At 44.3% G+C, this 17,415-nt stretch overlaps 1 protein-coding gene across 1 annotated transcript; it reads right to left on the bottom strand.

Moving 5' to 3' along the window:
* Positions 1-5,793: 5,793 nt before the first annotated feature.
* LOC115166169 (translocating chain-associated membrane protein 1-like 1) lies at positions 5,794-16,018 on the bottom strand. Its single transcript, XM_029719923.1, has 11 exons — positions 15,643-16,018; positions 15,137-15,197; positions 14,883-14,995; positions 14,458-14,574; positions 14,290-14,348; positions 13,590-13,674; positions 11,485-11,555; positions 10,166-10,270; positions 9,601-9,744; positions 9,295-9,455; positions 5,794-9,187 (listed from the first exon to the last, which is right to left on the bottom strand). Exons 1-11 carry the CDS (start codon positions 15,760-15,762, stop codon positions 9,120-9,122), a joined length of 1,104 nt encoding a protein of 367 aa, XP_029575783.1. The 5' UTR covers positions 15,763-16,018; the 3' UTR covers positions 5,794-9,119.
* Positions 16,019-17,415: the final 1,397 nt, after the last annotated feature.

Raw genomic sequence — 17,415 nt, 5'->3', positions numbered from 1 at the left:
TGCTCTCTCCTCGTCTGCCCACGTATTCTCGCCTACCCCTAGAGCATCGAGCCAGCGGGGTGGTGGCACTGGAATCCTCATCTCTCCCAAGTGGACATTCTCTCTTTCTCCCCTGACCCATCTGTCTATCTCCTCATTTGAATTCCATGCTGTCACAGTTACCAGCCCTTTCAAGCTTAACATCCTTATCATTTATCGCCCTCCAGGTTCCCTTGGAGAGTTCATCAATGAGCTTGACGCCTTGATAAGTTCCTTTCCTGAGGATGGCTCACCTCTCACAGTTCTGTGTGACTTTAACCTCCCCACGTCTACCTTTGACTCATTCCTCTCTGCCTCCTTCTTTCCACTCCTCTCCTCTTTTGACCTCACCCTCTCACCTTCCCCCCCTACTCACAAGGCAGGCAATACGCTTGACCTCATCTTTACTAGATGCTGTTCTTCCACTAATCTCATTGCAACTCCCCTCCAAATCTCCGACCACTACCTTGTATCCTTTTCCCTCTCGCTCTCATCCAACACTTCTCACTCTGCCCCTACTCGGATGGTATTGCGCCGTCCCAACCTTCGCTCTCTCTCTCCCGCTACTCTCTCCTCTTCCATCCTATCATCTCTTCCCTCTGCTCAAACCTTCTCCAACCTATCTCCTGATTCTGCCTCCTCAACCCTCCTCTCCTCCCTTTCTGCATCCTTTGATTTTCTCTGTCCCCTATCCTCCAGGCCGGCTCGGTCCTCCCCTCCTGCTCCGTGGCTCGACGACTCACTGCGAGCTCACAGAACAGGGCTCCGGGCAGCCGAGCGGAAATGGAGGAAAACTCGCCTCCCTGCGGACCTGGCATCCTTTCACTCCCTCCTCTCTACATTCTCCTCTTCTGTCTCTGCTGGTAAAGCCACTTTCTACCACTCTAAATTCCAAGCATCTGCCTCTAACCCTAGGAAGCTCTTTGCTACCTTCTCCTCCCTCCTGAATCCTCCTCCCCCTCCCCCCCCTCCTCCCTCTCTGCGGATGACTTCGTCAACCATTTTGAAAAGAAGGTTGACGATATCCGATCCTCGTTTGCTAAGTCAAACGACACCGCTGGTCCTGCTCACACTGCCCTACCCTGTGCTTTGACCTCTTTCTCCCCTCTCTCTCCAGATGAAATCTCGCGTCTTGTGACGGCCGGCCGCCCAACAACCTGCCCACTTGACCCTATCCCCTCCTCTCTTCTCCAGACCATTTCCGGAGACCTTCTCCCCTACCTCACCTCGCTCATCAACTCATTCTTGACCGCTGGCTACGTCCCTTCCGTCTTCAAGAGAGCGAGAGTTGCACCCCTTCTGAAAAAACCTACACTCGATCCCTCCCATGTCAACAACTACAGACCAGTATCCCTTCTTTCTTTTCTCTCCAAAACTCTTGAACGTGCCGTCCTTGGCCAGCTCTCCTGCTATCTCTCTCAGAATGACCTTCTTGATCCTAATCAGTCAGGTTTCAAGACTGGGCATTCAACTGAGTGCTTTTCTCTGTGTCACGGAGGCTCTCCGCACTGCTAAAGCTAACTCTCTCTCCTCTGCTCTCATCCTTCTAGACCTATCTGCTGCCTTTGATACTGTGAACCATCAGATCCTCCTCTCCGAGTTGGGTATCTCCGGCGCGGCCCACGCTTGGATTGCGTCCTACCTGACAGGTCGCTCCTACCAGGTGGCGTGGCGAGAATCTGTCTCCGCACCACGCGCTCTCACCACTGGTGTCCCCCAGGGCTCTGTTCTAGGCCCTCTCCTATTCTCGCTATACACCAAGTCACTTGGCTCTGTCATATCCTCACATGGTCTCTCCTATCATTGCTATGCAGACGACACACAATTAATCTTCTCCTTTCCCCCTTCTGATAACCAGGCGGCGAATCGCATCTCTGCATGTCTGGCAGACATATCAGTGTGGATGACGGATCACCACCTCAAGCTGAACCTCGGCAAGACGGAGCTGCTTTTCCTCCCGGGGAAGGACTGCCCGTTCCATGATCTCGCCATCACGGTTGACAACTCCCTTGTGTCCTCCTCCCAGAGTGCTAAGAACCTTGGTGTGATCCTGGACAACACCCTGTCGTTCTCCACTAACATCAAGGCGGTGACCCGATCCTGTAGGTTCATGCTCTACAACATTCGCAGAGTACGACCCTGCCTCACACAGGAAGCGACGCAGGTCCTAATCCAGGCACTTGTCATCTCCCGTCTGGATTACTGCAACTCGCTGTTGGCTGGGCTCCCTGCCTGTGCCATTAAACCCCTACAACTCATCCAGAACGCCGCAGCCCATCTGGTGTTCAACCTTCCCAAGTTCTCTCACGTCACCCCGCTCCTCCGCTCTCTCCACTGGCTTCCAGTTGAAGCTCGCATCCGCTACAAGACCATGGTGCTTGCCTACAGAGCTGTGAGGGGAACGGCACCTCCATACCTTCAGGCTCTGATCAGGCCCTACACCCAAACAAGGGCACTGCGTTCATCCACCTCTGGCCTGCTGGCCCCCCTACCTCTGAGGAAGCACGGTTCCCACTCAGCCCAGTCAAAACTGTTCGCTGCTCTGGCACCCCAATGGTGGAACAAGCTCCCTCACGACGCCAGGACAGCGGAGTCAATCACCTCCTTCCGGAGACACCTGAAACCCCACCTCTTTAAGGAATACCTGGGATAGGATAAAGTAGTCCTTCTAACCCCCCCCCCTTAAAAGATTTAGATGCACTATTGTAAAGTGGTTGTTCCACTGGATATCATAAGGTGAATGCACCAATTTGTAAGTCGCTCTGGATAAGAGCGTCTGCTAAATGACTTAAATGTAATGTAAATGTACTCATTCAAGAGTTTTTCTTGATTTTTACATTGTAGAATAATAGTGAAAACATCAAAAACTATGAAATAACACATATTGAATCATGTAGTAACCAAAAATAAGTGTTAAACAAAGCAGCCACCCTTTGCCTTGATGGCTTTGCACACTCTTTTGACTGATTCTGTATGTATGAAAATACCCTCAAATAAAAGGTGTACTGTCGACCTCATAAAAGATTTGATCTCAAAATTCAAAATGCTCGGAGTATAAAAGTTAACTTCACTGTCCAAATAAATATGTAGGGGAATGTGTAGTTATACCTACAGTACTTGAAATATCATATTAGAATGTTGATTTAAAATTACATATTCAAAATGTTGATTTGAAATGACAAAATTAGAAGGCTCCAGATTCAAATGTGCTTAACTATTAGTTATTGACTAACCATTAGCCTTGCTAATAGCCTGTCTCTGCTTTTGCAAACTCCTTTGTAGCTTTTTGTTTGATCAAGGAAGTAATGCGTGGAGATTGTAAAGGCATATTATTACAATATCTAACACAATACACACATTTAATACTATTTAAGGTACAGAAATATTTAGGCCAAAGTACTGTAACGGCTACAATACAGTTTCAATGTAACTTTCACTGTTTAACATGTAACCCTCACATATTGAAAACAAATGGCTCATATTTTTCTGGTATTCTCTGCTCACCATTTACAAATCAACTACTTGCCTAGCTACCTGTTATTTAACAAGATACATGAACAATGAGAACCATTGCCGAACATCGTTTGCAATCGGAAGGAGCATTACAAAACGGCCTACATAATCCAAATTATAAGCGGCAGTATTTTATTCATTGTTCTTTCTGTCCTCACACACAATGTCAACCTGTTTGTCTGAAATAACTTTCCCTTTGATCTTCAGAGATCTAAAACATAATCCGTTCCAATTCCCCTTGAGAATCGAACCTACAACCCTGGTGTTGCAAGCGCCATGCTCTACCAACGGAGCCACACACACAACCTTGCTTTCCGTTGATGTTTTGATGACCCACCAAGTAGAGGATGGCAAAAATCATCAAGGAAATTATTTTGAGATTAAGTTAAAATAGAAATGTGAGCCTTTTCTGCAGAAGTTTAAAATTGGTATCCATGTAGTGAAAATTAAGCAAGAGTGTGATGGTACACCAATTAAAAGATGAACATACAGTGGGGGGAAAAAAGTATTTGATCCCCTGCTGATTTTGTTCGTTTTCCCACTTACAAAGAAATGATCAGTCTATAATTTTAATAGTAGATTTATTTGAACAGTGAGAGACAGAATAACAACAAAAAAATCCAGAAAAACGCATGTCACAAATGTTATAAAATGATTTGCATTTTAATGAGGGAAATAAGTATTTGACCCCTCTGCAAAACATGACTTAGTACTTGGTGACAAAACCCTTGTTGGCAATCACAGAGGTCAGACGTTTCTTGTAGTTGGCCACCAGGTTTGCACACATCTCAGGAGGGATTTTGTCCCACTCCTCTTTGCAGATCTTCTCCAAGTCATTAAGGTTGAGGCTGACGTTTGGTAACTCGAACCTTCAGCTCCCTCCACAGATTTTCTATAGGATTAAGGTCTGGAGACTGGCTAGGCCACTCCAGGACCTTAATGTGCTTCTTCTTGAGCCACTCCTTTGTTGCCTTGGCCGTGTGTTTTGGGTCATTGTCATGTTGGAATACCCATCCACGACCCATTTTCAATGCCCTGGCTGAGGGAAGGAGGTTCTCACCCAAGATTTGACAGTACATGGCCCTGTCCATCGTCCCTTTGATGCGGTGAAGTTGTCCTGTCCCCTTAGCAGAAAAACACCCCCAAAGCATAATGTTTCCACCTCCATGTTTGACAGTGGAAATGGTGTTCTTGGGGTCATAGGCAGCGTTCCTCCTCCTCCAAACACGGCGAGTTGAGTTGATGTCAAAGAGCTCCATTTTGGTCTCATCTGACCACAACACTTTCACCAGTTGTCCTCTGAGTCATTCAGATGTTCATTGGCAAACTTCCGATGGGCATGTATATGTATTCTTGAGCAGGGGGACCTTGCGGGCGCTGCAGGGTTTCTGCGGGCGCTGCAATTGTTTTCTTGGTGACTATGGTCCCAGCCTCCTTGAGATCATTGACAAGATCCTCCCGTGTAGTTCTGGGCTGATTCCTCACCGTTCTCATGATCATTGCAACTCCACGAGGTGAGATCTTGCATGGAGCCCCAGGCCGAGGGATATTGACAGTTCTTTTGTGTTTCTTCCATTTGCGAATAATCGCACCAACTGTTGTCACCTTCTCACCAAGCTGCTTGGCGATGGTCTTGTAGCCCATTCCAGCCTTGTGTAGGTCTACAATCTTGTCCCTGACATCCTTGGAGAGCTCTTTGGTCTTGGCCATGGTGGAGAGTTTGGAATCTGATTGATTGATTGATTGCTTCTGTGGACAGGTGTCTTTTTTACAGGTAACAAGATGCGGTTAGGAGCACTCCCTTTAAGAGTGTGCTCCTAATCTCAGCTCGTTACCTGTATAAAAGACACCTGGAAGCCAGAAATCTTTCTGATTGAGAGGGGGGTCAAATACTTATTTCCCCTCATTAAAATGCAAATCAATTTATAACATTTGACATGCATTTTTCTGGATATTTGTTGTTATTCTGTCTCACTGTTCAAATAAACCTACCATTAAAATTAGACATCCTTTGTCAGTGGGCAAACGTACAAAATCAGCAGGGGATCAAATACTCCCCCCCCACTAAGAAAAACAGTGGGAGGGCAGACAATATAAACATCAGTTGAAAGGCATCTCATAAACCCCTGCTGTACGACTGACAAGACATTCCTCATTCTAATACAGTAATGAGTATTTTAAAATGACTGCCCCGCCGACATATTTAGAAACACTTCAACCTTTAGTTTACGTAACAAATCACACTAAAGGCGACAGCATCACTCCAGATAATCAAAGGCTTTATTCAAACATCAAATAAGTACAAACAAAGAAACTTGAGAAATACCAAGATTTTGCATAAATACATTCCAGAGCATTTCAGAGACAACACATTTCTAAAAAAAAAACACAAAAAAAAATAGAAGCAAGCAGCAAAATAACACAAAACAAGCACAGTGCATGAACCATAACCATGTTTTTTTCTGTGTACCTGGCTGCTATGAAGGAGTGCACATCCCATTGACGCATTTGCAAATGGTTGTTGCCACCTAAAGGGCTGACATACACTAATAAACTATTAGCATGGGTCTTTGCATTGTGTTGGCCCATTGCCACCTTACCAGAGATCAAATGGTCATAGCAGTCAAGACTCGCGCTAGGCTGCAACCCAACATGCTGACAGTACACAGCGGCATCCATCGGTGTTATGCTTCACTACACTGTATATTTCAATAGCGGTTGTAGCAGTGAGAAGTCAGAGAGGGTTAGCATGCGTCCTAACCTGGATAGAGAAACTCCTGTTACTTGGCCCCTCATTTAGTATCACAACGTCAAATCAATTCATAACGGAATGGATGAAGGGCAAAATGCTCATCTTTCCTTTATTGTAATTATCACTTCAAAGCATTGTATATATTTAGATGTTTTAGTGCCATGCACCAGCTAGGTGAAGAGAAATATGTTGTTTTACAGGGACAGCAATAGCCTGGTCCTTGATCAGATACTAATATCTTAGTCAACTTCTCTGACTATGGTTGTCATGCTAGTAGAGAAGTTGGCTGAAGCAGACACACAGGTCTGGGATCAGGCTAGTGCAAGAGTAGGACGACCAACTGATTTAAATAGAACAAACATATCAGGATCCTTGCTGATCAAACAGTAGCTTTGCTACCTAGTGCCATGGACAGTAAAATACAATAAAACTACAGTAGACAGTTTCCGTATAGTGCTTTCTGAGCATCATCTTATGGCAGAGTGGTTCTTATTTACTCTACTCAATATATACATCCTAGTCTATGAAAAAGACTAGGATGATGAAACTGAAATGTGAACCCTGACTTAAAAAGGGGAGCAAGCTTTGTCTTTTGATGTATAAAAACATGCCACTGTGGATGCAAAATAATATTCGTATATTTATATCTGTGTGCTGAATATTGGTGAACTTTAAGTTCTTCAACTCTATAAAAAATAGAGTAAAAAAAAAAAATCTGACAATTTTTAGTACAGTGTAGCATTAGATTCATGTAGATTTTAAACAGATACAATAAAGTACAGACTGGTAGAAAAAGTCCTCTGCTCCACCTTTCCTCCTCAGAGACATTGCCACATAACAGAACACAAGTCATCCATACTCAACTTAAGATAGAGCGTTATGAGGACTAAACTAGTCATGACTCCTCAAGTACTTCCTGCCCCCCCCCCCCCCCCAAATAAAAAAAACACTACGCAACCTACCAAACAAGTAGCCTGGTCCCAGACCAGTATATGCTTGAGCCAACTATAACGCTAGTCAGAGAAGTTGGTGAAACAGAGTTGAGATTAGGCACACTGGTTCACCATAGCAGGACTGGTAACCTGGCCCATTTGTGGCAACAGCATTGGGTCTACAGTAGGACATAAGTGTCCAAAGGCAAATGTCCAAATCACTGGAAAGGTGGAGCAAGAAGCCCCCGTCACCCCAAATTTGGAAAACAGAAGAAGTCACAGAATCTCTTTCATACAGGACAGGGTTAAGGAAGGGCCAGAGGTTGTAAGCATCCAACAACTAACTTTATATAGAATATACTCAGTTATCAATCATCGTCTTCGTTACAAAGGCCTTTAGAAAATGAACAAACAAGGGTTAAATGAATACATGGTAGAGGACTTAAAGGAAACGAGGGGAGTCTATAAACTGGTTCTGTCGCATTCTATAATGCCACAAGGGCAACAACTTTTTTTTTCCCACCAAGAAAAAAAAGCAAAAGACGAAAGCATGACTCATACGGAGCGTTCACTTCCTCACGGACGCAACAGAAGCATTACCACAGGTAACACTGCACAAAGGCTCAAACACGCACCAACACACACCTCTCCCATCTGAGAATGGGACGTACAGTATAATAGGTGGGTGTTTCCGGAGGCAGCTGCCTGCCATCATATACCCCGATATAAAAAAGGCAAACAGAAAAGGAAACCCAAGGAGAATTTCACAGCTCGCGCCACTGACATTTTAAGGACACTTAAAGGAGTATTGTATCATTTGGATTGAGCGCTGAGACAAAGCGTTTCACTTTGTACCTCTTGTCTATGCTGGTTAGAGAGTTGCCAAAGCGTGATATAAAAAAAATGCAAGATACGACTGAAATAAATAACTCAAAACTCTACCAGCAGATGTGAAAAAAGACCACTGAATGCTTCTGAGATATGCAAACTCAAACATGACAGCACGTCAAAACCTAACCCTGACCCTTGAAGCTTAACAATAACTTGAGCGCAGAAAGGATCGCCGTTGTTAACCAAGATATCATGGATCGAAATCCTGAACTGAAAACACACAAACCTCACCTGAACTCCTGCACAAATCCTACTCTTACATGAATGCCTAATTTGCTCAAGAGATCTAGTTCTGCATGGATAAAGACAGTATGTCCCGTCAGGAGTTCAGATTCCTGGATGAAGGCCAGTTGAAATCAGAAGATGGCTGATGGAGAGTTGGTAAATCTGACAGTGAGACGGGGCTAGTAATGACAAACAGTGCCCTCAATCCCATAATAGCCCAGGTTTCATATGGCAAAAGGCAGGTAACAATACAGGTTGTAAACAGACACCTTTTATGAGTTAATGGTGAGGTCCTTATTCAAATCGAAACCAACAGCCAGGTAAAAGGCAAAACTTTACGCCCAACGTTTCCCCACTCTTTCTTTTACATGTTCAGTTGAGAACATGAATCCTGACATGCACTCTTGCAATGCAAATTGGACAGTGCTTATTTGACTTCCTCATAAAACCGGTTACCAAGTTTGATAGAATCAGGCCCTAAAGATGGATGCAATAGGAAGTCCTCTCCAAAAAGGACACTTTTTGACCATTCTATCCAGTTAAAGCGTTTAACCAGTCGACCATGCCCGACCTACATTACATCCTGAGAAAGAACGACTGAACACAAACGTATCAGGTCATCAAAACATAGAACCTAGTTTTTAACAGTTCTAACTCAAGAGATGGTTAAGTTACAGTTTCTTTGTGCGCTTAAGTGGTTGTTTTGGCAAACAGTAAGTTAAAAAAAAAAGTTAAGTGGTGAAAAGTGTCACATTGAGAGCAGCCCCCTAAGTTATCTTCCTTCATCTCTACAAGGCTTTTCTTGCCCGTGGTGATGTCTTGTCATCAGACTTCAGCACACCGTTGGCAGAACCTCCTAACAAAACAAAAAGGAACAAGAACAACGTCAGAAACATATTTGCGTCACAGAGTTACAAATGGCTGGAGGTGGGTGTTTAGAGTAGGCAGCAGTGGGGGACTCACCCCAGGCTGGGTCCTTCTTGTGGGGCTTGCTCTTTGGGCTGATAGCCTTCACCTTGGAAGCCTGGCTCTGGCTGTGCTCCCTCCACTTCTTCAGCTGAAAGTTGATGAACTTCCACATCATCCAGGCCTGGGTGAGGCAAATGGCAGCCAGGCATGTCATCCTGAGTCAGGGAAGGAAACATGAGGACCAGCCATGAGCAGGCTTTCTGTTCTTTTAGATAGAACTTTTCCTCTAACTTGCTCAAGGCCCCAATCAGAAGAGGAGAGGGGGCAAATTAAAAAGTGACGTAAAGGAACATGACTTGCCTAACGGTGAGCACATTAAAGTTTCCCTCCGCCAGTGAGAATCCCTGGTTCTCTGCACGGGGCAGTCCGAAGCCGAATGTCAGTACGGAGAGGGTGAGGGTGACGAGGCGTGCGATGATGAAAAGCAGTGCCCACAAAGTGAAACTGGGAAAGGAGAATCGGGGGGGTAAGGGGGGTTACAAGTCACCACGGCAATAGCAGTGACATCTTCTACAGGCTCATGTAAGACAGGGTTTCCCCAAACTTTATCCTGGGGCAAGTTTTGTTTTTGCCCTAGCACTACACAGTGGATTGAAATAATCAATCAAAGCTTGATGAGGAGTTGGTTATTGGAGTCAGCTGTGTAGTGCTAGGGTTAAAAACTAGGCGTGCATCCAGGGGTGGCCCCAGGACAGTTTGGGAAACCCCGATGTAAGACACCATCACTACCAAGTTATTCAAACCAAAAATCAGTGGATGCCGACATAGGAAAAGCTCCCATTGGATCACACGAGTGAGTTGCTGAAGGATGGTGATAATTCAAACTAAATTCCAAAACCCTGTATGCATATTCTACAACCCATACCCCTTCTGCTTGTTCTCGTCACTGAAATAGAACAGGCGCGAGGCGTGGAACAGGAGCTCCACCAGGGAGTGAGGTACAAGCAGCACCAGGCCCAGCCGGTGGAGGCTAGTGAACACACAGGAAACAGGAAGTCAGCACAGCACCAGGTGAAACATAGCAGAACTTCAGATGCCATTTTTTGTCCAGGGATTAACAGCACTGAAATACTCAATATTATTCACATTTGCAGCAGGAAGCACTGTTTTTTAAAGACACGCAGATGGTAGCAATGATTTATACATATCTACCAAAACAGCCTAGAACTGATGCATGCAATTATAAGCTGCAGTACTTCAATATTGTTCAGTAGTAGGTGTCCGATCTATTAGAAATATTGCAGTTGTTTTATTTGGTAACAACAGCACCACTGCGAGTGCTGCTCTGCTACACTAGTGAAAATGTCAACCCTGAGGCCGATTGAGGACATGGAGAAAAGTCAGCCAGCCCCAACAGGGGTACAGGATACATCACATTGAAGCGATTTGCAAATAGTCTTGAACGACCTCCTTCCTTCTCCAGACTCCCGTCGGTCATGCCCGGTGATCAGGAACAGATGTGTGGCGCACTAGCATCAAATGAATGCCCTGTGCTGCCTTTACCCCGTCTTCCAGACCAGCGGTATCGAAGGAGAGATGACAGAGGGCCATTACATAATATCGGGCCAAGGTTCAGAAGTCAGCAAAAAACAGTTAGAGGTACTACTGATGATTCTACCGTCTGCTATTACTACTAAATCTTTCCATAGCCACTTTCACAGAACAAATTAGTTTGTCAGACGTGACCTGTGTGTAGTAAGTTTAAAAGACTGCCTGTATTTTGAGGACAAAGTAAGGAAATGTTTACAACTAACCCCACCCATCTCCCCCACCCAGCACACAAACTCTCTTCGGGATATATTACATAAGGGGATTGTTTTAACTGCGGTATCCCTCTGGTATAGTTTGAATACCTCCCTTGTTGTCTGCATAGTCCCATCACACTAAACCAGGCCACCTCACACACGAGGCGATAAGGGAATATCCACAGCTGCTCATACACACTTTATTGCAATGACAGGAACACCCAGATATGGAGTGCGTTTTACCCCTCTGCCATACCAAACCCTTTTCTCGGATTGAAAAGAGGTTCTGCTGCTTCATTCAATTATTCGGAACGGCCCACTCAAGGCCATGGAATATAGGCTAAATAAAAAGTGCAAGCGGAAACACGTCCGAACGGCAGCTCCACTCTAATAGTCCACGTATCCTCTTATCTAACCACTTCACGAAAAACACACTCACTTTAAGACGTAGGCACCGGTGATGTGGAAGACGTAAAGGAAAACGTAATAGAGCTGGCGGGGAATGTCCTCCTGAGAAACAAGCAGGACAGAGCCTTTATTAATGACTGCTGTATCAGTGTAAGATGATAATAAAGAACATGAAATTATTTATATATATATATATATATATATATATATATATATATATATATATATATATATATATATATATATATATATATATATATATATATATATATATATATATATATATATATATATATATACATATATACATACACACACACACACACACACACACACACACATATATATATATATACACATATATATATACACACACACACACACACACACACACACACACACACACACATACATACATATACACATATATACACACACACTGCTCAAAAAAATAAAGGGAACACTTAAACACATCCTAGATCTGAATGAAAGAAATAATCTTATTAAAAATACTTTTTTCTTTACATAGTTGAATGTGCTGACAACAAAATCACAAAAATAATCAATGGAAATCCAATTTATCAACCCATGGAGGTCTGGATTTGGAGTCACACTCAAAATTAAAGTGGACAACCACACTACAGGCTGATCCAACTTTGATGTAACGTCCTTAAAACAAGTCAAAATGAGGCTCAGTAGTGTGTGTGGCCTCCACGTGCCTGTATGACCTCCCTACAACGCCTGGGCATGCTCCTGATGAGGTGGCGGATGGTCTCCTGAGGGATCTCCTCCCAGACCTGGACTAAAGCATCCGCCAACTCCTGGACAGTCTGTGGTGCAACGTGGCGTTGGTGGATGGAGCGAGACATGATGTGCCAGATGTGCTCAATTGGATTCAGGTCTGGGGAACGGGCGGGCCAGTCCATAGCATCAATGCCTTCCTCTTGCAGGAACTGCTGACACACTCCAGCCACATGAGGTCTAGCATTGTCTTGCATTAGGAGGAACCCAGGGCCAACTGCACCAGCATATGGTCTCACAAGGGGTCTGAGAATCTCATCTCGGTACCTAATGGCAGTCAGGCTACCTCTGGCGAGCACATGGAGGGCTGTGCTGCCCCCCAAAGAAATGCCACCCCACACCATGACTGACCCACCGCCAAACCGGTCATGCTGGAGGATGTTACAGGCAGCAGAACGTTCTCCACGGCGTCTCCAGACTCTGTCACGTCTGTCACGTGCTCAGTGTGAACCTGCTTTCATCTGTGAAGAGCACAGAGCGCCAGTGGTGAATTTGCCAATCTTGGTGTTCTCTGGCAAATGCCAAACGTCCTGCACGGTGTTGGGCTGTAAGCACAACCCCCACCTGTGGACGTCGGGCCCTCATACCACCCTCATGGAGTCTGTTTCTGACCGTTTGAGCAGACACATGCACATTTGTGGCCTGCTGGAGGTCATTTTGCAGGGCTCTGGCAGTGCTTCTCCTGCTCCTCCTTGCACAAAGGCGAAGGTAGCGGTCCTGCTGCTGGGTTGTTGCCCTCCTACGACCTCCTCCACGTCTCCTGATGTACTGGCCTGTCTCCTGGTAGCGCCTCCATGCTCTGGACACTACGCTGACAGACACAGCAAACCTTCTTGCCACAGCTCGCATTGATGTGGCATCCTGGATGAGCTGCACTACCTGAGCCACTTGTGTGGGTTGTAGACTCCGTCTCATGCTACCACTAGAGTGAAAGCACCGCCAGCATTCAAAAGTGACCAAAACATCAGCCAGGAAGCATAGGAACTGAGAAGTGGTCTGTGGTCCCCACCTGCAGAACCACTCCTTTATTGGGGGTGTCTTGCTAATTGCCTATAATTTCCACCTGTTGTCTATTCCATTTGCACAACAGCAAGTGAAATGTATTGTCAATCAGTGTTGCTTCTTAAGTGGACAGTTTGATTTCACAGAAGTGTGATTGACATTGTGTTGTTTAAGTGTTCCCTTTATTTTTTTGAGCAGTGTATATTGAACCATTAGGGAATTAGTCACAAGACATAGCACAACTACAGTATAACAAGACATATCCTTCCGTGTTTAAAATAACAGATGGGTCATCTTTAGGACCTAACCCATGGTGCGACCATGGACACTTACCTTTCGCACTTTCTGGAAGTACAGCTCAGGAAGGGCGTGGAGCCAGTAGGCCATTTGGCAAATGTAGAAGAACTTCACCTGAAAGCTGCAGAGGACAGGTTACAGGCAGGCAGAAGGAGTGGATATGATTGGAAGGTTTGACCTTGATAACTCCAATCCTGTTACCTGCATTTTACAAACATGTTATTTGATGGTACATTAAAGTCCATCAATAATAAAAATGTAATTTGGGAGAAAATATTCAGTTCACAATCTATGCATACCTGCTTATTCCATTTCCCCAAATTAAAATGCATATAAATAAGATGCCTCGTAACACAATGACAAATCTGGAAAGGATGGGAAGAGAGAGACACCTGTCGCTGTGTGTCTAGCTTGAGTAAAACATCACGTTCTTAATAAATATTTCAGGGGAACCTGACATCTAACATGGATTTGATGAGGCAGCCCATTACAGCAGAAGTGTACTCCCCACACGCAATACTGGGGCTGCAATGCACCCTGGGAAAGCAAGGCCTGTCCGATGTGCCAACTCAAACAGCCGAGCCTTCCCAGAAAACTGGCGTTCAAGAACGCTTGGTAACTCTAAACAAGAACAAGTAGTGATGAATAGATTTCTTACCCTGTCCTACTGACATATTGTTGAAATAATGAACGAGTGAGTTGAAGGTGTAAAATGAATGTAGAAATCCTTACTTACACCATGTGGGTGTGTGGATAGCCCTCCCATAGGAAAGTAGGATTTGTTGCAAATTCCTCCTAACAGATGAAAAGAAGAGAAGGTGTGAGCCAAAGAACATACACAACGGGATGGAGTGCTCGTCGTGTCACACAATGTTCCCTGGCAGTGCTTCGTTGGCCTTTTTACCGCTGTTAAGATGCTGCAGCCCCAGATGAAGGAGATCAAGTAGAAGGCAGCAAGCTGTCCCGATTCATTGAACTTGCTGTGTTTGGTTTTTGACAGATGCAGCCGCCTATTCATTTTCTGAAATCAGAGAGAATAGGACATGAGAAGCTGGGAAACGTGTCAGTTATCATTTGTTGTGGGCTGTGTAGTGGACGTGGGGGGGGGGGGGGGTGCTATTTGACTGGCTAAGAGGGTGAGAAGGATAAGACTGATGAGAGAGAAGGCCAGACCTTACTTTATGACTCACACAGAGAGATGGAAAAGAAGGGACACACACACACACACACAGTGACATATGTGTTCTGTAGAGCAAGGACCTATACAGAGGTTCCGCTTTCTCTCTCAGGTCACACAGTGTGTCAGGGTCTGTGTGCATAGCCACTCACATCCAGAATGTATTCCTGTATTAAGGCGTGGAGTATGACAGCGATGAGCAGGTAGAAGAACACAGTGGCCATGTCTTTAGGACCGTACAGGTACACTGGCTCAGCCCTCTCATCTGATAACACACAAAGAACAACAACAAAAAAACATGGCCCAAGGCTTCAAAGACAAGGTACTGGACACAAGTACTAAATAATGTAATACAGTCCAATTATCTTGTTTTAAAAATAGATACAAAGACAAAATGTAAACTTACCAAGACTTTGAGTCACATTGTACTGGACAGTGATGAACGTGATGGCAAACTTCGCTGTCACCTACAATAAAGGACATAAGATGGGAAGCAATGATGTGCATGCAAATTCTCATGTAGCAAAATGGTATTGACACGGCAGTTTGTAACAACGGTGGTTCTTCCTGATGCAAACGTGTGTTAGAGTCAACAACAGTAAAATGTGTTAGGCAGAGGTTGGGTGGTTAATGAAAACAAGTCCCGTCTTTTGCTGTAATGTGGATAGATTTCAAAGCTAACTGGCTAGCAATCCATTTGGCAATATTAGATAGCGAACTAGGTTGTGTGAAACGCCAGCTGACCAGGCAGCCACTAGCTTGAACAGTGGGCCTCCCCGTGTGCAATCAGTGTGACACATGAGAAGGGGAGACGCTTGCGCCCAGCCCCCTCGTCATCATAGTTGAGACGATGCCTGCAACCTAGTTATTTGCCTACCTATACAGCATACATCCCAGGATTTAACATTGTACCTCGAACATCAGGCCGAGGAGAATGACCATAGCCACACACGAAACCATATCAGCGTGATTCTGGATCACGAACTCGTGGCTCAGCACCGCCGGACTCTTGTTCTTCTTTCGGAAACCCATGGCTGACCGATACAGCGCTCCCTCCCTGGCGCACTTCAGTCACTCGCCGCCCCGCTTGCACTCGGACGCAAACTCTCCTCTTTTGCTCCCTCCACCACTGCCAGTACACTGGGTAAATTGTAGGTCATGTGTTAGGTAAGAAACGACAAAAGATGTACCAAACACAACACGCAATTTGTTCCTAAGCCAGTTAAACGTCCACCAGTATTTTTGCCAGCTGCACAAATGCTGACGTCTCTTTTGTATGGTAATGAGGAAACCGTCAAAATAAAAGCCCGCGATTGAAAACTGCAACGTGGATAAGTCAATCAAGATGGTGTATTACATTTTAATCAATGTCCATTTGTATTGTGCTTATAAGCAAATGTAGGGAGGAATTTATGAAAACAATTACAAATATGCTTCTGAAAACATTTTTTAAGACCACTATCGAAAAATACAATGTTCAATGTTTAGAGAAACAACTATTCTATGTGCAGAGGTAAAAGTGGTGTTGGGAATACTCAATACAGTAGGTTCTGTAGAATCTATATATTTAGAACACCTACTCATTCAAGGGCTTTTCTTTATTTAACTACTTTCTACATTGTAGAATAATAGTGAAGACATCAAAACTATGAAATAACACATATGGAATCATGAAAAACAGAAAAAGAGATGAAAAACAGCTTCTATCTCAAGGCCATCAGATTGTTAAACAGCCACCCCTACCTACAGACTTGACATCATTGGCCACTTTAATAAATGGAACACTAGTCACTTTAATAATGCCACTTTAAGAATATTTACATATCTCGCATTACTCATCTCATATGTATATATTGTATACTGTATCCTACACTATCTATTCTTTACTATCTATTGCATCTTAGCCGCTCTGCTCATCCATATATTTTATATTTATATATTCTTATCCCATTCCTTTACTAGTTTGTGTGTATTAGGTTCTGTTGTGGAATTTGTTAGATATTAGGTTTTGTTGTGGAATTGTTAGATATTACCAGTTAGATACTGCTGCACTGTCGGATCTAGAAGCATAAGCATTTCGCTACACTCGCAATAACATCTGCTAACCATGTGTATGTGACCAATAAAATGTAATTTGATGTAGTAACCAAAAAAGTGTTAAATAAATAAAGCACTACTAAAGGACACCAATAATATGAAGAGACTTGCTTGGGTTAAGAAACACGAGCAATGGACATTAGACCTGTGGATATTTGTCGTTTGGTCTAGAGTCCAAATTTGAGATTTTTGGTTTCAACCGCCATGTCTTTGTGAGACACGGTGTAGGTGAATAGATGATCTCCACATGTGTATTTCCACCGTAAAGCATGGAGGAGGAGGTGTTATAGTGTGAGTGCTTTGCTGGTGACACTGTGTGTGATTTATTTAGAATTCAAGGCACACTTAACCGGCATGGCTACCACAGCATTCTGCAGCGATACGCCATCCCATCTGGTTTGGGCTTATTGGGACTATCATTTGTTTTTCAATAGGACAATGACCCAACACACCTCCAGGCTCCACCAAGAAGGAGAGTTATGGAGTGTTGCATCTAATGACCTCAACCAAATTGAGATGGTTTGGGATGAGTTGGACCGCAGAGTGAAGGAAAAGCAGCCAACAAATGCTCAGCATATGTGGGAACTC

The sequence above is a fragment of the Salmo trutta genome, chromosome 28, assembly GCF_901001165.1.
Source record: "Salmo trutta chromosome 28, fSalTru1.1, whole genome shotgun sequence".
Classification (NCBI taxonomy): Eukaryota; Metazoa; Chordata; class Actinopteri; order Salmoniformes; family Salmonidae; genus Salmo; species Salmo trutta.
This window is presented reverse-complemented; position numbering and strand designations above follow the sequence as displayed.

Excerpts from the sequence above, each read along its gene's own strand:
- LOC115166169 (XM_029719923.1), bottom strand. The coding sequence starts at position 15,762 with ATGGGTTTCCGAAAGAAGAACAAGAGTCCGGCGGTGCTGAGCCACGAG. Across the intron at positions 14,996-15,136 it reads CAATGTGACTCAAAGTCTTG|ATGAGAGGGCTGAGCCAGTG; the intron begins GTAAGTTTACAT and ends GTGTGTTATCAG. Across the intron at positions 14,575-14,882 it reads TACAGGAATACATTCTGGAT|AAAATGAATAGGCGGCTGCA; the intron begins GTGAGTGGCTAT and ends CTCTGATTTCAG.